At 40.8% G+C, this 26,053-nt stretch overlaps 1 protein-coding gene across 4 annotated transcripts; it reads right to left on the bottom strand.

Moving 5' to 3' along the window:
* Positions 1 to 6,239: 6,239 nt before the first annotated feature.
* Positions 6,240 to 19,045, bottom strand: myb (v-myb avian myeloblastosis viral oncogene homolog). Of its 4 annotated transcripts, none has more exons than XM_066671608.1 (16): positions 18,945 to 19,045; positions 16,410 to 16,527; positions 15,808 to 15,879; positions 14,752 to 14,844; positions 13,511 to 13,731; positions 13,132 to 13,354; positions 12,838 to 12,906; positions 12,635 to 12,739; positions 12,146 to 12,379; positions 11,484 to 11,642; positions 10,469 to 10,593; positions 9,858 to 9,969; positions 9,453 to 9,572; positions 9,185 to 9,268; positions 8,920 to 9,024; positions 6,240 to 7,997 (listed from the first exon to the last, which is right to left on the bottom strand). In XM_066671608.1, exons 1-16 carry the CDS (start codon positions 18,965 to 18,967, stop codon positions 7,884 to 7,886), a joined length of 1,977 nt encoding a protein of 658 aa, XP_066527705.1. In that variant the 5' UTR covers positions 18,968 to 19,045; the 3' UTR covers positions 6,240 to 7,883. The 4 variants fall into 4 exon arrangements, with proteins under 4 accessions (XP_066527705.1, XP_066527706.1, XP_066527707.1 ...); XM_066671609.1 differs by lacking the exon at positions 18,945 to 19,045 and adding an exon at positions 18,097 to 18,215; XM_066671610.1 differs by lacking the exon at positions 11,484 to 11,642 and having other exon boundaries at positions 12,134 to 12,379.
* Between the last annotated feature and the right edge of the window lie 7,008 nt (positions 19,046 to 26,053).

Here is a 26,053-nt window from a genome sequence, read left to right as displayed (position 1 = left end):
GGGAAACACTGTTTCCTCTGGTTTGTTCGTCTGTTAAAGTGAAATAGTACGTTTGAGAAAGGAAAAGACAGTAATTTTGGTATTTACTGAAGTTTAATAAAGTTTTTATTCAATGTTTGAATTTCCACATTTTCGGTGTGTGTTTATTGTCATGCAGTTAGCGCTCTTCTGAATTTGTCATCAGTTCCACCTTAAATAATCCCAAAGAGCAAATATATTGGGCACCAGACCCTTGCAGGGAATCACATACCCACTCAGTCACACATACTTTCAAATGTGTTTTTGGACTGAGGGAGGAACACCTGGGGAAAACCTACAGACACAGCAAACTCCTCACAGACTGTGGCCTGAGGTGAGACTTGAACCCTGGACCCCAGGAGCCTGGAGCTGTATGGTAACGACAGTACCTGCAGCACCACCGTGCCACCCGCATGATACATCTTCTAGCATATAAAAGCAATTTGACTTTGACTTCAAGGACATTGATTGAATGTTGCGTGTGTACACAGGCCCTATGTTCATTTTTGGAAGACCGTTCATGATTTACATATTCTTGCGTCCCACGCTGACACCAGAGGTGTGTAGAGTAGCATAAGTCCACACTAAATCCATTCAAGTCCACATGCTGTTACATTGTTACAATAATGACAAAATTTTGTGATGTATTCTGTATCTGTGACGTATTTAAAAAATAACCTCTTAAAGGTGCCCTTTTATCCCCCCCCCCCCTTTTTCCACAACAAAACACCAGAGCAGTGCTCTCTCTGTCTAAACAGCTCTGTTCAGAACATTTCAGCCCCTCTTCCTTTAAATGAGACTGACCCACAGCTCATTTCAGTGTGAAATCCCACTGAAACAACTACAAAATGGCCGAACCCCAATATAGTGCACTATATAGTGTATAGGGGCGGTTTCAGACACAGCACACGTTCTCCGTCCTCATTTTCTCCATTTTTACTCATTGCTTTTATACCTCCATGTTTGTTGTGTTTGTTTTACGTTGTTTAACCTTATCTTTGAGCTATTATATAATAGGGTGACCAGATGTCCTCTTTTACCCGGACATGTCCTCTTTCTTAGACTTAAAAAAATGTCCGGGCGGAATTTCACAAACGTCCGGCATTTTGTTTTTCTAGTGCTTACATAGAACTTCGAGAAGTTTCGTTCACAAACTAGTCCCGCCCTCCCCTACTCCGATTGGTTCGCTTGAGTGAGAAGGGGGCGTGGTGAAGTAGCCTAAAATCTTCTGATTGGACGGTCTGACTGTAGAGCTACCGTTATTGGTCGATAATCTTCTCTGTTAACATTTAATTGGTCAGTCTCCACTAAAATAAAATCCTAAACTTCTAAACTTAGTGGCGAGAACCAATCCCAATCTAAATGCTAATGACTGCAGTGTAACTGAGCAAATTATTTTACTAAAATCACACAAAAAAATATATGAGCAGTAAAACAAATATAATTATTTTAAAATACTAAATATAAACAGACAAATCCATCACATCTGTGAACTCAGGGAGATGTAACGTGTCACTCCCCACCAGTAACTGTTACTTGATACTTCCCCCCCAACATCTTATTTTATTTCCAAATAAAAAAGTAGGTGTGGCTTAAACCAGAAATGAGTTGGAGGTGCTGAGGGTGGGTTTGTTTACAGACCCCACATTTCTGGAAGTTGCTGGCAGGCATCGATTTCAGGTCGAGTTTTTGTTTACAACAAAACAATGAAGATGATGAGGATAAACATTAAGAATCTTGTCTTTGCCCTGTTTTTGTTTAAATAGAGGTCAAAGTGGATTTTTGAAAAGCCTGCTTTCTGTTTGTGTTTTCATTTTACCTTCTGTCCCAACTCTTCCAGAACGTGAAGTTTGTACACATTTGAATCAAGTAAACAGAGTGTATCATGTGTTTCAGGGTGTTTTTCTAGTGATCAAACTAGGAGTGGCACCATTAGATGGAGCAGATTAAGTCAACATGTGGTCAGTAGGCACTTTACTGTTTTAGTGTTGAGGACTGTGGGGGTGGAGACTGTTTTGAGTGTGTGTGTGTGTGTGTTCGTAGATTTGGCACTGTGAGGGCATGTATGTGTGTGTTTCTACGCGTGCGTGTATATTTAGAGGGAATGGGTGATGTGTGCGTGTGTGTGTGTGTGTAGATGTGGCATTAAGAGGGCAATGTATGTGTGTGAATATATATGGGGTATGAATGTGAGGTGGGTGTGTGGCTGGGTGTTTGTGTGTGTGAATGTATCAGTGTGAGGTAGGCAGGTGGCCACAGGGGGGATGTGAGAGAGTAGGTCTGCTGTAAATTTAGGCCCAGGTCTAAGCTGGCCTTCATTTTTTTTACAGCTACACAGGAAAGAGTTATCCTCCTGAGACACAAACACACACACACACACACATTCTCATGTATTTATATCACTCTTCATAGCCATTTATTTATATTATCTTGCACCCAACACTCACACACATTTGCTTGTTTTACAATATACATCTGAACATGGATTAGCACTGATCGTAGTATAAGTGAACCGTAGGCAGTACTGTATACATTTATTTTCAAATTGCTTTTAAGCGGACAGGACCCCTGCAGCATCACCACGTCAGCTCACTGCCTGCTCTGTGGTGGCCCTGTGGCGGTCTGGATAATTGAAGTTGTAGAAACACACACTATATCCATTCAAATGTGCACAGTTTAAATAGAAACAAAATGCAATGTGCAAATCATTTAACCTAGAGGTGCACACTTCCAGCCCACTTGGTGATTCCCCTCCTAAAACACACCCACCAAACCTGGCTAACAGTTGAAGTTGAACCATTTGTGTGTTAGCAGGTAAATCACCACACCGTGCAGGACAGCGGCACTCCAGGACGGACTTGTGCACCGTTGTTTTAACCTCTGAAGTGAATTTAAAATAATACAAACAAAAAATTTCAAATGTTGCAACTGAGAATTTTGACTGACACTTTTAGAAGTTGATGCCAGCACCACATTCCAATAAAGTTGGGGGCGGTGTGTGTTTACCACTGTGTTGATTCACCTCTCCTTTTAACAAAACACTGCAAACGTTTGGGAACCAAGTTAGAATTGGCGCTGAAGTGGAACGCCTTCCCTGTGAAAGTTGTTTGGATGACAGCGTGTTGCCCCAAAACCAGCATTAACGGTACCTTCACAAATGTGTAGGCTGACCAAACGTCCTCTTTTACCCGGACATGTCCTCTTTTTTTAGACGTAAAAAATGTCCGGGCGGAATTTCACAAAAATTTTGTTTTTCTAGCGCTTACATAGAACTTCGAGAAGTTTCGTTCACAAACTAGTCCCGCCCTCCCCTACTCCGATTGGTTCGCTTGAGTGAGAAGGGGGCGTGGCGAAGTAGCCTAAAATCTTCTGATTGGACGTTCTGACTGTAGAGCTAGGGTTATTGGTCGATAACCTTCTCTGTAAACATTTAATTGGTCAGTCTTGTCTGTTGCGATTTCTTTGAATCTTTTAATTATATTATGTACCGTAGATCATCAAATATAGTTTTAAAAGTGTATTATGTTAATAGTATAATATTTAATTTAATATATTTCTTTAATATTTTAATTTGGGAATCTATTCTTGAATAGTTTCCCTACTACTTTTAATTATTATTTATTTATTTATTTATTTATTTATTTTTTAAAATGCTCATTATGAATTTGCTCATGCAGTCTTTCACAGAGTAGTAACCCCCTCCCAATCTTTAATTCTGAAAGACTCTGCCTGAGTGCTCTTTTAAACTCATTAATATCAGAGACCTGTTGCCAATAAACCTAATTTATTTATTTTTTTGTAGCAAAACAACTTCACTTCTCTTTTGTTGTCTCTGTCCCACCTTTTTTTTTTTGAACATTGCAGGCATCAAATTCAAAATGAGCATATTTAAAAAAAATAATTAATTTTTTCAGTTTCTTTATTTGAAGTGCACTGTTTTAAATGAAATTAGATTTAAATCTATTGCACATCATTGTGTTCTCTTTTGATTTAAATTTTGCACAACATCCCAACATATTTGGTAATGGGCTTTGTGCAACTTGCACCTTTATTTTCAGTGGAATGATGACAGAGTATGTTGTATGACCCACAATATTTATTATCTATTGCTGTTTTGGAGGTAAAAGGTTTTCTTATGTGATGGAGATGAATTCTGAAAAGGACCTTAGACTCTGTACATAAGAATAATATTCATTCATTCATTGTTTGTAAGCACTTATCCAGTTCAGGGTCATGGTGGGTCCAGAGCCTACACAGAATCACTGGGCATAAGGCAGGAGCAAACCCTGGAGAGGGCGCCAGTCTTTCGCAGGGTGACACACACTCAAACATTCACTCACACTATTACACCTGCGGACACTTTTGAATCACCAATCCACCTACCAACTTGTGGGTTATTTCGGACTGTGGGAGGAAACCGGAGTACCCAGAGGAAACCCACGCGGACACAGGGAGAACACACCAACACCTCACAGACAGTCACCCGGAGGAAACCCACACAGACACAGGGAGAACACACCACACTCCTCACAGACAGTCACCCGGAGGAAACCCACGCAGACACTGGGAGAACACACCAACTCCTCACAGACAGTCACCCGGAGAAAACCCACACGGACACTGGGAGAACACACCACACTCCTCACAGACAGTCACCCGGAGGAAACCCACGCAGACACAGGGAGCACACACCAAACTCCTCACAGACAGTCACCCGGAGGAAACCCGCGCAGCCACAGGGAGAACACACCACACACCTCACAGACAGTCACCCGGAGGAAACCCACGCAGACACAGGGAGCACGCACCAAACTCCTCACAGACAGTCACCCGGAGGAAACCCACGCAGACACAGGGAGCACGCACCAAACTCCTCACAGACAGTCACCCGGAGGAAACCCACGCAGACCCAGAGAGAACACACCACACTCCTCACAGACAGTCACCCGGAGGAAACCCACGCAGACACAGAGAGAACACACCACACTCCTCACAGACACCCAGAGTGGGGTTCAAACCCACAACCCCAGGTTCCAGGAGCTGTTTTACAGTGACACTACCTGCTGCACCACCATGCCCCCCCTAAGTATAATATCCCATATAAAAGAATATTCTCAAACCTACTCCTAATCTCAACCTCACCAGCCTCACTTGCTCTTTCAGTTTTTTAAAATAGAACATGTATCACTTCACAAAGGCTATATTTGAGAACACACACACACACAGCGGAAAGTGTTTCCCCTCCATGTTAAGCCCACAGGGACACCATTTACTGTATACTGCTAACACCTCCCTGGGTTTAAATATACAAACCACAGAAATTTAGACACACATGTGCACACTCAAAATATGATTCTGTGAGTTGTGGGGTCATTGCACAGGCTTCATTAATTTTGTGGAGTTTCTCTAAATTTTACCACTTATTTTTATTACCACAACTATTACCAGCTTAACATTAACCCTAACCCTAAATTTAATTAGGACCCCAACATTACTTTAAATATAAACCAAATCTTAGTGTTGCCCAAACTTTAAGGGTTTCTCGTTAAACAAGGAAGAGATTTCCCCTGATTGTGTAAACAGGTTTTGTTCCCCACAGCTTTATTCCTAGTATACACACACACAGACACACACACTTACTGATGTTATATTTAGTGGACAAGCGAACACATAAAGCCTTGTGTGTGTGTGTTTATATCCCTGTCCAGATAGCCTAAGTACACTTTGATGAGGGAAAAGCACTCCAGGGCCTGAGGGAATACAGTTACAATGATTTGCATGCCCTTTAGTACGGAAGCTGATAGAGCATTTACAGGTCACTTTACTGTGTGTTTATGGGCTCTTCCCATTCAAACCAGCTCTGAACTCAGCTTTATCAGTTCACACTCATCACTCTATCAGTCCTGTGTCTCTCCTCTATTTGAATACTACAGGCATCTCCCCCACAAACTCATGTGCCATTAACCCTTCTCCACGGTGCTCATGTGACTCTTAATGTTATTGCATTATTCAGCATTAACTGGGGATGGTGAGCAGGGATTCTAGCTTTCTAACTTACTTTTACATGTTTATATTCTTGCTCTTGATAAGAATGAGAAAGCTGTTCACTGTGGTTAAGACAAAACAGAAATACTCCGAACTGACGATATTTCTCCTGGAGATATGAGGCTCCAACCAGAACAAAACACCAAAAAACACAGACTATGTCAAAAACACACTTTATTCAAATGGCAGTTAAAAAAATGTATCAAAAATGTGTAGAAAAACCTTTGCTGTGTATAAAAAAGTGTTTGCACTTGAAGCTAATACAAAAAAGGCAGCAAATAACCAAAACGTTACTGCTTAAAATATTTCTGATTGGCCACAACAGTCTTGGTATCAAAAGTACATATTAATATAAAAAAAAAGCTAAAATGCAGTAATTTCAGTGTTTTTAAAACTAGTAATACCATTGACACTCTTGATTATAAAACAAACAAACAATCAACCAACAACAAAACAGTGTTATGAAATTAGGTGTAAAGAAATGTCGCATCAGATCAAAAGCTCTTTTTTTTGTCACAAAGGCCTTTGATTTGAAAAAAAAATAGCATGGTAAACGATTTTTCTCTTTGCTAGCTTGGTAATAAACAATAAAATCCAACACTTTTGTTTTGTTCAACTGAAATCTCTTAGCTTTGTTTATGTCAGGTTTGACATAGTGCTAATAACATTAATAGCAGGCAGACTCGGTGCTGGGCTTTTCTCTTTTGAAATGGTAACACTAATGAAATGCTGGGTGTTTGAGTTGTTGCACCATTGTTTTATTTCTAAACTTGGCAATGTGAACTAGTTTGTATGTGCTTGGCCGGGGTCAGGAATATGTAGCATAAGGCACTTGTGCCTTACTTACTTAGGCCTTGTGTAGCGCACTTTGAAGCTGGCAGTATACTTCAAACAAACTAAATAAAATCAAACTGCTGACAAATTTCCATTGTAAGTTTACTAGGCATCTCAGCACTGCTAGAAGCCTAGTATCTGCCATGGACCAATGACATTTAGGAAGTTCTAGAATGAACAATGTAGTAATAAGGACCAATCACAGTGAGGGGGAGAAGTCTCCAAGGGACAAACCAGTGTTTAAAACCAATCACAGTCAATGGGAGGAGTATCTCGTTTGTTTCATTATGAACAAAGCAGTAATTATAGCAATCATAACGAATCATAATCAGGGGGAGGAGTCGTTAGTGAACAAAGCAGTATTTAGAACCAGTCACAATTAGGGGGAGGAGTCTCAGAATGAATGATGCTGTGATTGGTTTGAAGTATACCGCCATCTTAAACATGGTTCTGTGTTCTCTGAGGCAGCACTGTTGGGCTACAGCGGGACAAATCAAGATAATGCTTGGAGGATACATACTCCTTATTGTTAACACACACTCAGTAGTCTAGACATGAGCAGGGGGCACGAATACTGGGGTCCAACACTGGCAAATGCGCCCATCAACGTTAATTATTCTTAATACAAAATAATAAATTATTACAAATTGTTCTTTATATTAAAATCCATACAATTAGAGCCCTCATAGACAGTTCATTTTCCCATTTATAATACAAAATATATAATACAATATAATTAAAAATGGTAAAAAAAAAAACGTAGAAAAAAACCCAAATATGAAATATTTCTTTGGTTGGTTTACATCCAACGGGTAAGTAGAGCACAGCTTAACTGATGGCTGTGCTGTCAAATGAATGGCTTCATGCCTCTCCCAAATTGTGTACCACAATGACTCAACCCCACCTTAGGAGTGGCCATGGAGTGTTTTCTCTTTCTTTTCTTTTCAGGATGATTGTCTTCTCTCTCTCTCTCTTTCTCTCTCTCTCTACATGACAAGCGTGCGGGAGGAAAAGCTGTTGAGGTATCTGTGTGTCGGCTCAGAGGGCACAAGCTGCTCCTCGGATTTCCCACAAAGCACCTGCTCCCATGTGCTTAAGTTCTACAGCAGAGGGGGGAGGGGGAGGGGAGAGATAAATTAAGATTCATATCACACACAATGGGTAATTTTATGACTTTATGATCTAATACAACACCTGGTATCACAGAGTTAAATAAATACATCCACAGCACAAGCAGAATTCCAGTGTATTGCACAGAGCATGTTTTATTTTATGGATGAAATGATAAGCTCCAGTAGAGATAGCTGCACTGCACAAAGTGATGTACTGAGTTTACCTGCTTTAAAGGCATTTCCACATTTCCACACAAAATATATGTGTCTCGTTTTGGAAATGAATGGTTGTTTGTTCACTTCCCAGGACCGGAAGGAAATATAGTGATAGAGGGAGTGAAGGAACAGGGCTTTCTCTTCCCTCAACATCCATATCTGAAATGCCATGAGCCAAAGGCACCTAACCCCCTAACTGTCCTCTGGCTGCTGAGGTGGCTGCCTGTTGCTCGATGTGTGTTCTCTGCCAAGCCACTTTTATTTTCCCACATTTGATATTTTCCTATTCATATACAGCTATCTGATTTTTATGTCAGCTGATTTATATGTGCTTTATAAATAATATTTAGAGCTTTACGTAATATAAATATATGTTTTGTACTTATATTAGGAAGTAATTAAAATTATGCATTGCTTTAATTTAGTAACCTAGCAACTACTTAAGCCACCCTAGCAACCACCTGGGAATTGATCTGTGCTGCACAATAATCTACGTCAGGAAATGTACTTTTAAAGTTATGTCAATGTGAAGTGCATTTACTCCGGTATAAACGATGCGCTCATTAAGATGGAGTCAATGCCGTGCTAATTTTTTTCCCCATAAATCGTAAGGAAGTCGTAAAGTTTTATCAATGTGAAATAAAATATGCAGACAGTCTAAAGTAACGTTTTCTTCGATTAATGAATTTATTACCTGTAGTGGGCTGCCCAGGGTCCTGCGGGGCAAGTGTGGAGCTTTTTGACCATCCTCACACTTCTCTGCACCATGCAGCATCAGGACAGAGCTTGTCAACAGATCCTGAGCGAAACCAGAACAACAGATGCCAAATATTACACCACTGTTACAACACAGTGACAGAGAAAGAGCGCGAGAAAGAGAGAAGTCTGTTTCTAGATTTCAAGCATTCATTGAAGTGGTGTTGAAGTTAACCAGAGGAAAGATGTGAAAGGTCACTCACAGGCATATCGTGGGCGGGGCCACTCGAAGGGAATAGCTGAGTGTGGAGATGTTGCCCCTCCCACTGAAGGCATGTTGGCTCCGCCTACAAACATAAAGCAAACATGTTATTCCAGTTCATACTCAAATATTAATACACTCAGTAAGACAATGTCTCTGTATGTCAACATCAGTGGCAGTGCAGCCCTTATTGAAGCAATACTAATATCAATGACATTATAGATAACAGACTTCACATTCTATAGACAAAGAAAGAAATATTTGCTGACCTCCTGTTTGATCTTCTTGAGGGGGGGCTGATCGAGATGTGCGCCCCTAACAGTCACTTCACACTCCTGAGGCTCCTGCTTAATGCCACCTACTACTGCATCCACTGGAGGACTATGGGCCTAAACATAACAACAACACATGCATTAGCACTCTCTACCTCACACTCAGGAAAGAAATATACCAACAACCTCTTTCACCACAAATCAAACAATGATGTTGAAAACAACACACTGAATAAGTGACCTCATTCAAATCTATACAAGCTTTGCACATGAATGCATTACACCAGCGTTGTACATCTGACTCATTTTGGGCAGAGCTGAGGTTGTGTTTATGTAATGCATTGTTGTAAATGGAGTACACAAGTGAATCAGGTAAATTCAGAAAAGAGAGCCAAGCCTCACCCTCTTGAGTGGTCCATATTTGGTGTCCTGCATGGTCAGTGCTGTTTTGAATGGAGTAGGAGTGCGAGGAGAACACTCCATGATGGATCGCCTCAGAGTTGGGGTCCTGAACCTGGAGAAGGAACCACTGAGAAATGACTTAACGCATCATATGCAGCATTTTCATTAAATCCATTCTTAAAATAGGGTCCAAACCACTGATTAAATGCATTGAACAAAAATGAGTACATTACTTTGTGTGAAAATGTATCATATAATTATGTAGTACGTCACTGCCGCAGAACAAAACCTTGAGGCTGCAAAAATGCTCTAAACCTTTTAATGGATGTTATGAAATATTAAATTTACTGTTATTTTATAAACATTCTAGACCATTGCTCATTATAACCGCATGTTTCATGCCATGCTTTCTTTTTACAACAAGCTAAACCTGGTCTGGTGCACTGTTAATATAAGGGTTTGCATAAAAGCCTCTTCCTCCTGTCAGCTATTAGAGCACTCTTTAATGCCTGCGTGTTACTGTTCTTTGGTGGTTTGCATTGTGAAACATTTCTGTCAGACTCAGAAACAGGTTTAATGTCTGGACTAATCAAAGAGAAAGCGGGTCTTACATGTCGTTCTCTTTCTGGGGGCGGAGAGTAAGGTCATGCGGCAGGGGTTTCTGGGAACACACAGATGAGGGAGAGACAGGTATACTTTGGCTGTCTGAATCTGGGCTCACTGAAGCACTTAAGAACTGTAGAGATAGAGATACAGAGAGAGAGAGACAAAGACAGAGAAAACAACTCTCAGTCACATGACGCTCTGCAAATGACAAAGGAACAAACAGAACATCCAGCTGTTGTGGAAAAATAGCATGCACATTATGAGAGCTTGAAAAGAAGATGTGAAAAAGAATGTTTTCTAATTTCCCTGATTCCTATCACAATATGAAACACTAAATGTTATCTCGCTTCTGGTCACAATATAACATTTAGCATTATGTAATATGCTAAAGGCAGAGGAACTGTCAAAGGCCAGAGAGAAGCTTTCGACGCTGCGTAAATATTTGCAGTTATTAACTGCAGGGTAATTCACTCTTTATTTGAATCCTTTTTAAATGTTAAACTGAATAGTGTTCCATGTTGCTCACAGGCAGCTGAGAATGCAACACAAAGCTCAAAGCTTCAGACATTTACTGAATGCCACATTGCCACTTTTGGATTCAGTTTCACTGGGGTGTTGGAATTGGGAAGGGAAACTAGTTTATTACTGCGGCAAAATTCAGCCAGAAATAAAACTGCACAACCTATAGAGCTCCTGAATTAATACGCAGCATGAGCAGACAATCAGCAGCTCCAATACCGGCACAGCCAGTCAAAAAGTCGGGTTATTTATTCTAGACTACGCTGTGCATCTCAAATGAGTGATTTGTGACTTGCAAAAAGAACAGATAAATACAAGATCACCCGATTTTCCAGAGCAAAAGGAATGAGATGTGATAAATCATGAAGAAAAAAAAGCACCGATTGGTTGAGATGATTGCTCTAAAGATTCTGGATTAGTGACTGATGGCTGAGTGACTAAAAGGATCATTTAAGAGCTACTGATTACAGGGTGGTCAGATAAGGGACCTCTGAGCAGTACCTGAGAGGGAGAAAAAGGCAGGTTGCTTGTGACTGAATGCTTGGGCGTGGAGCAAATGACTGAGAGGAAACCGCTGTCCTCGCTGTGGGCAGGAGACATGCAGCCCTCACCGCCTGCAGCCTTACGCATTTTACTCAAGTTCCTATCGGCAGCGATGCTCTGAGAAAACCAGGTTATAAAGTCATGCAGTGGAGCTAACACGTAAACCTCACACTGCTGTAATCTCATCATCTAATACATAAATAACTGTAGGTGCTTCTTGAAGTTAACAGTGGGCCCATTCGTTCTGTTATTCTAAATGGTGTCCAGTCTTAACCACAAAGAGCTCGGGCTTAAAACAATCAACAAATTCAAGTACTGCCCACAAAAAGCTGCTCATGCTCGGTTGGGCAAGTTATACCAAATCCTGGCAAAATCACTTAACACTGAATGTCTAGTTTAAAGTGCTATGAGCTGGACTGTGTAAACGTAGCCAATCAAATATGATGTGCCATGGTTGAATCAGTAGAGCACATCTGTGGGCTGGTACATGGGCAGGTCGATAGTTCAAATCGGGTGCTTGTTTTTACTTGAACGAATACCAGCAGCCATGGTTATGCCCCGTACTTTGTGGCTAAGATAAGACACTCCTGGTCGATCAAGTATTTTACCAAGAGTCCTACCGAGTCGATGGCGTCCATGAACTCAGGTAAAGCCACCAGAACTCCGTTTCCGCCTGTGGTGCTGCTACTGCTGCTGCTGCTCAAGCTGCTGTTGTTCGTGCTGCTCGTGTTGCCATGAGCACTCTCCTCGGGAAGGCAGCCCTGCTCTAAGGGTGGAGCAGGCACAGACACAGCCACGCCCAGCGAGCTGTCAGTCAAGGAGCCTCGACCCCACCCGTAACTGGCCATGGAGATCTGTGAGAGAGAGTGTGAGATGTCAGATGGAGGAAGAGAGGCGAGAGAAAGGGAACTTGACTAGTTGAATGATGTGCATGGAGGAGGAGAAGGTGGAGGAGGGTGGAGAGGAGGGGGGATCCATGTTGCACAAGGAGTTAAACAGAGTTTGTGGTGTGATAAGGGCACATTGCATCACTTGGCTAAGCAGTTAGAATGTGAAATAGACCCCCAGATGCTTCCTCCAATTAATCACTAACACACACACACACTCACGGGTAGCGCTTGTTGTCCCTTTAGCTCATTCTCTGTCGACATCAGAAGCATCTCAATCTCCTTCACCCTCTTTTCTTTCTCTGGGTCCTCTTCATTATAGTGTTTCTGCAAAAACACAAAGGCAAGGCCGAGTTGAGATTCTGTATATCTGATTAACTGCAGCTGAAACTGAAGCAATATTAAACACAAAACTGCAGGGATACCTGTATAGCTGCAGTGCCATGCTGAGGGATGTTAAAAATGTTTAGCTGTAGAGCCAATGGAAATGGAACCTGAGGAGAGAGAGATGCATATTATTTTAGTGTCATTCATAGTGTGTATTTGAACTAAATTAAATGTCTTTAAGTTAAACCAAAATATTCCTAATGACCTGTCTGTTTTTTGTTGAATACTGAAATAATGTACACATTTGTATCAAGTCAATTGAATGCTGTACTGATGCTGTAACTGTGTGAGTGTGTATGTTAGTGTACTGAAGGAGGAAATGTGTGGCTTACCCTTTGTGGGTCAGATAAATAGTAGGGATATGGGTTATTGATGGGGCTGGTTGCCATGGAGCTACTAGTTGGGGTGTGGCTGTAGTTGAGCAGGTGGGGGGCTTTGGTGTAGTTGCTGGTTATTGGAGGGGGGCTGACTTTAGCCGTGTGCTGCAGGTAGCCCTCCTGCTCCACTTTCCGACGCATTGTAGAGTTCCAGTGGTTCTTTATGGCATTATCAGTTCTGGAAATCAGAGGGTGATTATTGAGTACAGATAAAATTGAAACCATGTGCAATCATTTGACATGTTTTTTTAGGTGAATTTCCTGCTGAGTCAAATGAAGTGTGAATTTCTCCGGTAGCTGTAATTTTTCCTGGAACTCTCTGTACTGTCCTCACCTGCCCGGCAGCAGCTTGGCGATTTCAGCCCAGCGGTTTCCGAGTTTCTCATGGGCCTGGTAGATGATGCGGTCTTCCTCCTCCGTCCAAGACGTCTTCTTCACCTCAGGGTTCAGGTGGTTGTGCCAGCGCTCACGACACTGTTTTCCTATTCGACCCTTTAAGTGCTTTGCTATGACTGACCAACGCTTGGGGCCATACTTCTGCACCAGTTCAATCACCTGAGAGAGAGAGAGGGAGAGGGAGAGGGGGGTGATTTCAACTGACAGAATTTTTACAGATGCCATTATCCAGAGAGACTTATGACAGAGAGACAGAGAGTGAGTGTGTGTGTGGGGGGGGAAGAGAGGTGGGTGTGGGGGAAGAGCAAGACCTTGAGAGAAGGAAGAAGTGATGGAGGTAGGAGGGGGCCCAACACAAACACAGAGAAAGGGAACTTGAATTGCACAAGTGTGTTAATGTTGCACTCACATAGTGGCATTTAGCTGAATATCTGCAATATTCACCTGCCCATGGCTGCACGCGGGCCATAAAGATGCTGATACAGAATGGGACACCTGCTCTGTACAGTTAATCATTACAGCACTCAGTTCCACACGCAAGGTCTATGGCTTTTTTCCACTGCCAGCGGTATTCAATTATTCAATGTGTATTTTATTTCCACATGAAAAAAAATGTGTTATTGGCAACGATAAACCAACTTTTTAATGTGGCACTGACAAACTGATCAATTGCTTTTATTTATATTAATTTGAAAGAGCCCAGCAACAAAAAGCAAAATCAAACACCCTTGTGGATTCAATTGTTCAAGCCTCAAGCCAAAAAGAACAGAAAGAACTGTTCTAAACAATGGCAATTTAAGTTGCTGTTGCAGAACTGGTGATAAAAATGTAGAGATTTTAGCGCCTGGGCGGCACGGTGGCGCTAGAGGTAGTGCCACTCTCTCACAGCTCACAGGGTCCTCAGAGTGACTGTGAGTCTGTGAGGAGTTTGCTGTGTTCTCCCTGTGACCGTGTGGGTTTCCTCTGGGCGCTCTGGTTTCCTCCCACAGTCCAAAACATGCACATTAGTAGGTGGATTGGTGACTCAAAAGTGTGTAAGTGTGAGTGCATGTGTGAATGTGTCACACTGCAAAGGACTGGCACCCCATCCAGCGTGTGTTCCCGCCATGTTGCTACACTTTTTGTACTTTTTTTTTTTTTTTGTGGTGGAGTTTATGCTGTAAATAGAGGTGCACTTACCCTTTGGTCCTCTTCCTTGGTCCAGGGGCCTTTGATGAGCTCAGGGTTAAGGACTTTCTGCCAGCGATGCTGACACTGAACATCTGTGCGGTTCTGCAAAAAAACACACCCACACACACCATCAGTAATTTGCAATCGGTCTCCGTTGAGCCTCTTTAATGTGCATGGTTTTTTCTATATTTATGGAACAGGTTCACGATCACTGTGTCCAGTGGTTGCACACAAATATGATGCAAAATATCAGCACTAATGCTTTTTTGTTTTGCTTTTTGCTGACTTTTTTGACAAGAATGTAATGTAATGTAACACATTTTATTCATTTGCAACCACTTAACACATTTGAATCATGTAAATGTAAAGCACCATTCTTGAGCGTATCCTTGTACTGAAGTGCCCTGTCCCTGCTTGGTCGTAATGGAGGTATTATTCTAAATAAACAGCTATGCTATTGATTAACTAGCTGACAGATGTGACACCATGTACATTCAAAGCAAACGGCTTCTAGGGCTAGTTTTCCAGAGGCAAATTGTTATTTGATTTCTTAAACTCTGTAATATGCCAGTAATGCTAATTCACAGTGGTGTTGTTTAGAGCTGCTGTAATGGTGTGACAAGCCATGATGAGACCACCAGGTGTGTGGAATCCCCTCAGAGAGATTCAGAAATGAAACATCGCCACTTTCTGATTCTCACTCACTGTGATTTACACAAATGCTGATCTATTTCTAAAACAAAACAAGCTGTCATGCTGGGCCCACTCTGTGTGTGTGTGTGTGTCTGTGTATGTGTGTATCAGCAGGTGCATGGTGGATTCTGAAACAATGAAATCTCTCCTCCCCCTCCCCCTCTGTGCCACACTGAACCAGCCTATAAGGGATGCCCAGATATGCAAATTGGACTCTGAACATCACATTTATTCTACCTGATCCTTCTAGCCATTCACATGCAAATGCTCATATCTAAAACACCACACCTAGTTTAACCCCCCTCTTAAAGTCCCAGAATACACACAAATAGGCTCATACACACACAGACACACACATACACACACACGTACAGGCAGGAAGCTGGCAATGACTTTCCAGTCTTCTGAACCATGATGTTCCACCAGTCGCTTCAGCTTCTCATCCTGTGGAGAACAACAAACGGATTACAGAAGAATTGTATTATATATTATATATTATTATACATATATTTAATATATTAATGATAATTAAATATAAAAACAAATCCTGGAACTTTCAATATGTCTAAAAAATGTAAATGCTTCATAATACGAATTATCCTGTTAAATTGTGTCATGTTTTTCTCAGCACAACATGAATATCACCAGTATTTAAAAAAAAAACATGGCATGATTCATTGAAAAAGACTTTTATTTTGTAAATTGGACTTAAAATTCTTATAAAAATTAAAGCTTTGATTATTTTAAATCGTTCCAGTTGATGTTGTGATGCACATATTTTAATCATATTTTTGCCATGACCTACAGCCCTGTGTTAACCCTTTAAAGCCAGGCCTTTCATCTTAAAACTACTTATTCACTAACTACTATTCTTACTTTTTTATTACTATGATTTATAATTGTATATATGTGGGGAATGTATGTGTTTGTGCAAAACATACAGACCCCCTAAAATGTATGAGGTTGAAACAAACCTCTTCACGTGTCCAACGTGTTTTGCCGAGGTGTCGTTTTCCTGTTTTGGCCATTGGGGCATCGTAGTCGTGATCATAAATCTCCACATCTTCTTCATCTTCATCACTGCTGTAAACACTAGAGGACAGAGAGAGAAGACAAGTGAGCGAGGGAGAGGGTGGGGGGGTTGTGAGGGGCAGCAGTGAAAGTGACGGGGCAAAAAAGGGGCAAGTGAGGGAAAGACAGAGAGAGTGGAGAGAAAGTGAGAAAGAGAAGAGAGGGAGGGATAAATAGAGAGAACATACTCTCTATAAAATGAACCTGTTAATGTCCGACAGCTTTTAAAATGATGTTTGTTGTGAGCAGTCTAAAGTGGTAAATTTGCATTTTATTTAAAGTTTTTATGCTTAATTTGGATAAATTAAGTGTTAAATTAATTATACGGCTATAACTCAGCCATATAATTTGATCAGTCACTTCAAATTTGTGCCCAGACCTCAGAGAACATGGCGTCACTGCTGGCACTAATTGTTGTAGCCCCATTGTTGTTATTTTTCATTTTTTATTCATTTGAACACTTCACAAAGCTTTGCACATCCACCAACTGAAATGCTCCAGTATGATTTGGATAAACCTCCTGTTCCATTAACTTCCAGTGAAATGTAAAATGTGACGGCTGTTGGCATGTTACAAACAGCCCTCCCCTGTCATAGTGTCATATAAAATAGAAAAATCGAGCGATAACGCAGTCAAAACAAAAAAGTGGAGTGGCTGAACCTGTAGTGCCAGCAGGCTGAGAGAAACCTGTTCTGGTGTTTTTGGTTTCCACAGATACGCTGGAGTGTGAATATGGACTTGCAGTGTTTCCTCACCGCAGCATGTTGAGGCCTGTGTAGGTCCTGTCACAGCCACATGCTCCAAAAACTCACCTGGCCACCTCTCAGCCAATTACAGTAGTGCAAAAAGTACCTGGACGACTGAGCTAAGCTGCCCTTGCATCTGTGAGCCCAGTATTTACCATTACAGCTTAGTGATCAAATCTACAGATAAAAAAAGGAACGATAAACAGGGCAACAGCCCTCTACTTTTATCCCATAGGGGGATATTGGGGATCGGGAAAAAGATCATCAAGACAATAGCTCTCTATTCCGGGCCTCGGTTAAAGTAACCCTTCTGGCAAGGGGACACCGGAAGGTTTAGTCATTTTGAGACATTCTGTCTCATGAAGGAGGCATGAGTTGAGTGTAACTGCAAAATCCTCCTTTATTGGGTGCCTGTGTTGTTGCTGAAGGTGCAGCTTTGTCCATTCCTCACAACTGTATTGAAAGTTGAACACTTAACCCATTAATTTCCACATCTGATCCAATTCCCTTTAGAGCATGCCTTCTCAGAAATTCTAAAGAGGTTTTTCCTGTTGATCAAAACATGTGGCTGATGGATTGTTGATTGTTTAAACGAAAAACAACAGACCATTTCTGATTATTAAATATGATATGAAGAAGTACACAAACAATCCAAGCACTTTTTTTTGTCAAATAGCATACAACACTTAAAATGTATTAAATATTCATGTTATTATCTCTCAATAGCAGTAGCCTAAATGATGAAACCAAGCTATTATTATGATGAACATGCGTTATTTCTATGAAGGTCAGTATGAGCTGATACTAATAAAATCACACATAAATAATGTACATAAATTATAACCTCGTATAAGTCCCACAACAAAGCCATCATGATGCGTTGTGCACGCGCACATAAAGCCCTGCGCGAGCTGCTGCCAGGCACCGGTGCAGAGTCGCGCGAGTCAGCGCGCCGCGTTCCCTAGTGGTTTATTTACAAAAATATTAAGATTCTAAACGGACCGAGAGTCTCTAACGGTTTCCTGTCTCAATTAAGGACGATAAAATAATACTGAGCTGGTATCGGACTAAATTTGAAGTCTTAAACCCTAGCTCAATATTAAAGCGATGCAAAAAGAGGGAATTCCAACATTAAAAGTACTTAAAACAAGACAAATATAACATTTGACTCTAAACATCGACTGTATTTTGACAAATGTTAGTATGAACTAGCACAACAAGTCCAAATGTTCCAGAAAACAGCCGCTAACTTAACCGTAACTTTACTACAAGTCCTAAAGCTGTGTTTACGTGACCATAAAAACTACTGGTCTTGCAACAACGCCATTATGAATATTGGTTTCCTCCTTCATAATATTTCCACCTTAAAACAAAACAGCTTGAACTCAACGGAACCGCACGTGCGAAGCTAACGAGCGTATGAATGGGGCGAGTAACGAAACCGAGTCCGCACGCGCCGCACCGAGTACTGTCCACCTGTTCCCGCAGCGGCGCGAGCGAACGTAATTTACGCTAACGTACCAGCGCGTGCACTACAGCCATGTGCACAAACACACACGCGCGCACACACGCGAGTACCAGCCGTTCACAGAGTCGAAGCAAATAAAAAACAGCATGAAAAGCAATGCCAAGCGTCAGTCAGAGAGGTTCGTTAATAACTGTGATGGCCGCGGCTCGGTGCCTTTCAGTTACCTGTGTCTTGGGCGCCTCGACATCCCGCCGCTCCGCTGAAGGTGGAGAGGAGTGCGAGCGTGTGTGTGTGTGTATGCGAGTGTGCGAGTGTGTGTGTGAATGTAGCAGCTATAAGCTCCGAGTTGAAAAGGAAGTAGACTGACATTAGGTTCACTAAAGGGGAGTGAGCTACTACGACAGAGTGTAAACACACACACACACACACATATATACACACACTGAGGGAGAGAATTGTTTGTTTTCATACAATTTAAGGACCTACGGTTAATACACCTCATATTTTTGCAGTCTGTACGTGTGCCTCTGTGGTTTTAATAAGACCTTTTAATTTAGGGAGCTCTATAGATAGTTACATTGTGTTCAATATTCATTCATTTTTTTTGACACAGCATAACATTCTAAAAAAAAGGACACCATACATTGACATATAAATTGCGTCTAATATGTAAACCCTTTACCTAAAGTCTACATAAGTTACATTATGTGTACATGTAACAGATAGGACACTCCATTTTACAAGTGAATATTAAAAATAAATGTGTTTAGGTGGTCACAGTTATAATACGTTTCTAAACCTAATATTAACACGAACCTTAGCCAAAATAAAACGGTTTTGTTCTTTGAAAACAAATCCCTTAAAACCTTTTGTTAATATTAAGTTGTATACTGTTCGTCTCTGGACGACTTTGTCTTGGAAGTGTAGAAAAACAAGTACACAAGTAGGTTCTATCAGACAAAGCACTGAGCCCTCCCGCTAAATTTGGCGCCTCTGAGCGGGGCGCATGCGCAGTGGAGATCGCGCGTCAGGTGCCATTCTGCCATTCAGAGCGCCATTTACGCTCATGCTCGCGCTAAACTTTCTCCCCTATTGTTTGTTTTCAACTGTGTCTCGCTTCTGAGAGCAGAGAGACAGACTGAGACATCTGAGACAGACAGGACATCGTGTGGGAGCGGGGGGGAAATATGGTCTAAAGAATAAACTTAATATTAACCTGCATTTGAACTTGCCAAGTGTGAATATTTCTGCACTTTACCCTGTTTTCAATAGCTACACGTCATTTTAAGCCTGATATACAGCCATAATATTATTACCACCTCCTTGTATTCACTCACTGTACTTTCTTTAACTGTAGTTCTACAAATAGAGACTGTAGTCCATCTGTTGCTGATACTCATCTAATCCCCATAACAGTGCAGCACACACTAACACACCACCACCAGGTTAGTGGCACTGCAGTGCTGAGAAAAATCCACCAACCAAACAAAATACCTGCTTTCTGGGGGTCACGGGGTGAAAAGGGGAAACAAAGTATACAGAACAACAGGTTGTAACCAGTGTGTAAGGTCTACAAAGTGTTCCTGTGTGGTCAGAGGAGCTGAAAACGGACACTGATTGTTAGTAATGTTTTGGCTAATCCATGTATATTCGTGTCTGAAAGCACTGCATATTTTATCCATACACTCTCACTTTCATTTTTAAGGATTATGAAGGTTTCGGTTGGCTTTTTTCTTTTGGTTCATTCTTCCATTTGCCTGTAGGCTCATTCCAGATATAAATGATGGATACGTGGGCATATGATTAACCCTTTCTTTGCATGACCAGAAAAAAATGTTACAGAGCTTGTTTCGATGGGTCTAGGGTGATGTTTTTCCTATCAGGAAACAAAAAAATAAAACAAAATATCCTTCCATCATACCAATATGACAGCTTTTCAGCGTCAGGGAAAACACATTCCTAACTTTCAAGTTAAGCTAATGTTAAAGCAATAAGATCTTATCACAGGCCATATATTTGGGCCTTTTTTCATTTTGATTTTTTTCCACAAAGCTTATGATTACAAATAATTTCATAAGAAAAATGACTAACATGGAGATACAAGGTGTTTTTCCCTCTCGCTTTTTAATGAAAACACGTACAAATGTTTTGTTCTGTCTTTTCCTTCTTGCTCTTATTTGCTCTCATACTGTCACAGTCGAATCGACCCATTGTCTCTGACCCCTGGTGCCCATGTGGAGTGGTAGGACATAATCTCTCAACGTAATGTGTTTGCATTTTGGATCTATAGAGGAGAAACCTGTGGTGAGTCCTTCAGTCTTGTATATGTTGCTTAGGATGTGTGCATTGTAAAAAGTGACATGCGTAAGTGTACCTAAATATTTGAATACAATTTTTCAGTATACTTGTTCTTGGCACAGTTTATTCACCACCAGCAAATAGTCTGTGTGCCACTTTATTCTTAAGGAAATGAGGCACAGATACACACAGCCCGATCAATAGGAATCAACAATACTTCAGTATGTTTTGTCTTCTCTAGTCTTTCTTCTTCTTATTTACTGTCATACTGTCGCGGTCACTTATAATTACATCACTGGGATTGACCCATTGTCTCTGACCACTGATGCTCATGGGGAGCACTGCTCAGAAATGTGGCATTGTTGTGTTCCCGCGTGGGCCGAACATGTTCATCCATGCATTGCAACAAAAGGCGGGAGATTTTGGGGAGCACTTGAGCTTTCCAGGGGTGGGGGGCATGTTAGTTACAGACAGCGTGCTGTAAAAATTCAGTGTGTGACATGTAACTGAACATATGGGAATTTAATCAGGGCAGTATTAGAGGCTAAATGTATCACTCTGCTGATGCTGGAGAAATAATTGTTAGTTAAATCTCTGCACCGTGTGTTCATGTTATTATTATTACTCAATAATTTTGAGTGTTAGTATAGTTATTACATTTTTTTATATTATTTTAAAAAATCATAAGGAAATTCATTAGGGCACTCATTCCATTCAATCAGACACTGTGTGTGTAGATATATGTTGTACAGTGTATTCATTCATTATCTATAACCGCTTATCCAGTTCAGGGTCGTGGTGGGTCCAGAGCCTACCTGGAATCATTGGGCGCAAGGCAGGAATACACCCTGGAGGGGACACCACTCCTTCACAGGGCACACATTATAGGGCACAGAGAACACACCAACTCCTCACAGACAGTCACCCGAAGGAAACCCACGCAGACACAGAGAGAACACAGCACACTCCTCACAGACAGTCACCCAGAGGAAACCCATGCAGACACAGGGAAAACACACCAACTCCTCACAGACAGTCACCCAGAGGAAACCTATGCAGACACAGGGAAAACACACCAACTCCTCACAGACAGTCACCCGGAGCAGGAATCAAACCCACAACCTCCATGTCCCTGGAGCTGTGTGACTGTGACACCACCTGCTGCGCCACCGTGCCACCAGTACAGTGTATTGCTACCTTCAAATACATTGCAAATAACACTGTTAATATCAGTTGTGTATAAGTATGTCTGTAAGTTTGTACTTTTCCCACAGAAATCAGTGGCTTTCACAGTTTGTGCCTCTTTGCTCCAGTTACATCCTCAACCACGCTGTGAATTCTTAATAGGACATTGCAGAAACATTGCTCGAAGGCTTAATTGCATTCAGCTATAAGAGAATTAATGAGGTAAGGTGTCAGTGCTGTATGATTAGTACTGGATTACAAACGCAGATAAAACTCCTCTTTCACCGTACTCGAGCCAACTCTTGGAAAAATATCAGGCTGTTACCTTTTGTTTAGTTCAGTTTTTATAGTTCACAGTTAGTCATCCTCAGTCATAAACCACATTAAGATATTAAGATATTAAGATAATGTGACATTAATCCAGACTTGCATACAGTTTGAGAGAGTAGAGAAACATTTTGGGCCTGTATTTAGAGCACGGTTGACTTCTAGTTTGTGTAGCTAATATTAATTATTTTTTTATTCTTAACTACGTAATAATAAATGTTTATTTGGCAGATTTTAAATTATTAGGGAGGTTTTAACCCCCACATCCCCTGTGGAAATTACGCCTACATACCAGTGCATGCATCATTGCCACCACAAGTGTATTTAGGTTCGCTGATAAATGTGTTGTTTTGTTACGCATGTGGAGATGTGGCATTTTAGTGCAATCTTTATTTTGCATTGGAGGGTTTATAGTTTTATAAAACAGACCTGTGACTATTCTGTCACTCGCTGGGATTGTGTTAGACAGGGGGGTTGAAGAATGAAAATTTCCCTTGTAGAAAAAGTCTGTCACCTTGAAAGGCATTTTGACATGGTCACCATGGAGACGACCACGAGCACAAAGTAGTGTGCACAAACAAACACGTAGAGGTAGTTTTAGATTTTGAGGTTATGCAGAATCTCACTGTTTCTCTCCCCATTCTTCCTTTCTCTCTCTCTTTCTCTTATTCTCTACAGTAAACTCCTACTATCTCACTGATCTGCATATTCATTATCCAGTCCAACATCTCTGCACGGGGCAGGGTTCTTAGTAAACAAACACCATGCACCACACACAGGTCACAACCAGTGTACAAGGTGAAACAAGGGCCACACACATATTGTATTGTGGTATTTTGTGGCCAAAACAATATCCTGCCCAGCGCTTGAAGTGTCAGTGTTGATTAGTGAAAATGATAATAGTAAAAAAGTGTATGCATTTAATTTTTGGAAGGGACTATCCCTAGAAGTTGTTTACAAAGGCTTATTACATCCTTAGAAAGACACAATGGCCACAAACTACCTAGACGTATTACTTAGAGGGAATACCACAGATATCTTATTGTTGTAAAGCAGTTTGAACTGACATTATGTATGAATGGTTCACTATAAAACATCTGCTTGGTTAAATCATTACAGTGTAAACAAAGACATTCAGAGTGATTGGATGAAAACACACCCCCGCAGCCCTTCTAGAGCAAAGGCGAACATGTTTACTAACACCTAGGTTAAAATCTATAAAAAATATTTCCTGTTAACCATAAGTTGAATTCACAAGAAGACATTACGGAACACTTGACCAAATCTAGTTGCGTTTGAGTATACTATCTTGGAGAAGGGTAGGAACAGCTTGGTCCTGCTGGTCATGTGCAAACTCCAGTCTGGCTTCTTAATGACGGCCTTGGAGTGAAGGTTCCAGGGTTCCAGTCCCTTTGTGCCACCTACCTGAACATTTTATGTTTGTACCGTGCCAATTTTTAAATATTTTTTCATCCATTTGTTGGTACAGCTGTGTACTTTTAACATCATCTAACACAACACAATATAATATAATTAACCTCTTCCAATGATCACATATGTATCTTGTATTAGGCAAAGTCACATGGAATTTTGCATGCAGCATAATAGATAATCACCGTTTATTTTATTTTATTTTATTTTTTGAAAGACAGGATGTTACCCGTGTGTTAAAATTATTCTCAAAGCTTGTGTGAATGATGACTCACTCATTACTGCAATATCTGTGATGATTGTGTAATAAAATAGTTGCTGCTGATGACAGTCCAGCAAAACTAGTCTTGCCTGGTCTTGTTAAATTACCTCTGATGTGAACACAGTAGATGCCATCAGTGACCTCACAAATTTAATGTATGGTGACATCCAGAGCACTGCACAAAGTAATGCATTGAATGTAAACCATTAGACGATCTTGTCTTCCTTAATTTTGGCAATAATTGTGTAAATGTTATATACGCAACTCATGTAGAAATGGTGGAGAAGATAAGGAAAAGCTATATAAGCTGCTTCTTTATATTTTTGAAGTGAGCAAACCGAGTAAATACAGTACAGACCCCGAAAAATCTCTAATTTTCCATCATCTCTGGACACAGAAAAGCAATGAAGGCTCTCTCCAAATGAATCAGGGTTGTGTGTGTGTATATGTGAGTGCTTGTGATTGATCTTCCCCAGCACTCTCTAATCTTTCAGAGCTGAAAGGTGTCATTCACATCTGTATGACATTTGACACTTGGGTGCAGGTCTAAATTTAACTTGGAACAAAAACACACACCTGCAGAACTTTACTCACACACTTTCTCAACACTGCAGCTTTGAGGTTCTCTCACCTCATGCTTTCTTACACTGACCTAAATACATAAAGGGTGAGGGATGGATAAAGAAAGAGAGACACAGAGAAAACATCTAATACTTCTCATGATTATACTCAGTATATTAATGTATAATACATTAACGTGTCCATGTGGTATATGCACTAGAATACAATTGCTTAGCTGCAGATGAACCCTTGTAGAGTGAAACTCCATTGAACACGTCAGTGATGTAAGACCTTTGCTCTGTACGTTCTGCTGGAGAGCGAGAGAAAGAGAGAGAGAGAGAGTGAGAGGCAGGTGGAAGGGTGGAAGGGGGAGAAGAAGGTGGTTTCCAGTTTTAGTCAAGGTACAGCTGCTATGGGACAGTTTCCACTGGGAAATATCTTTCACAGGGGATTTTTTCCAGCTGGTCATCTGTCAGCTTGTCTCAGGGCCAATGGTGAACTTTGAACTGTTTGTGCACTTTAGAAAGGGGTGCATTCAAATGACTTGATTTAACAAAGTTAAGCATATCCACATAAAAATATTTAATGAGCATATTTTTTTCATATAAATTTGTTCTATGAGGAAATGCATTGGTGTAATGGATGAATCTTAAAATAATTCAATCAAATTATTTGCTTAAATGTATATAACACATATCTCAGTAATATTATTTACTATAATGCCCTGTTATACGTAAATAATCAGTGACTTTCTTGATTTTTACATGCCATTTTTTTCTATTTTTGACACATTCCTGAATGAATGAGAAAATAAATCTACCCTACATGATCAGGAAGGGGTTCCATAAAAATTCCCCATCAACTTCATGTAGAGACTTGGGCAAGATTTGGGCATGTTTTACACATGTATTTCCATTGGACACGTTTAGTAAATTAGCACTGTGAACCACACCACCATTAACTTTGCTTAGGTAACCAGCCCATAGAGCTGCAACACATTTTACAGCCCGTTCCTAAAGATGTGTAAAGGTGTTTGTTATGATCTGGTTCTGAAAATTCCCACCTAATCTGACCATAAAGCTTTTTAACTTTTTATTGGATATTTCCAATTTTTTTTATTACAAAGCGATTTTCAGTAGCAAATGACACTTTATTTTAGCAGTTATTTGTTTCTTTTGACTCATTTATGCCACGTCTTTCAGTTTTATCAAGCAAATCCTTCGTACTGCTGCTTTAAAGCAAAGTGTGTTTCATAGGGGTTTGGGACTG

This window comes from Hoplias malabaricus, chromosome 5 (assembly GCF_029633855.1).
Source record: "Hoplias malabaricus isolate fHopMal1 chromosome 5, fHopMal1.hap1, whole genome shotgun sequence".
Taxonomy (NCBI): Eukaryota; Metazoa; Chordata; class Actinopteri; order Characiformes; family Erythrinidae; genus Hoplias; species Hoplias malabaricus.
This window is presented reverse-complemented; position numbering and strand designations above follow the sequence as displayed.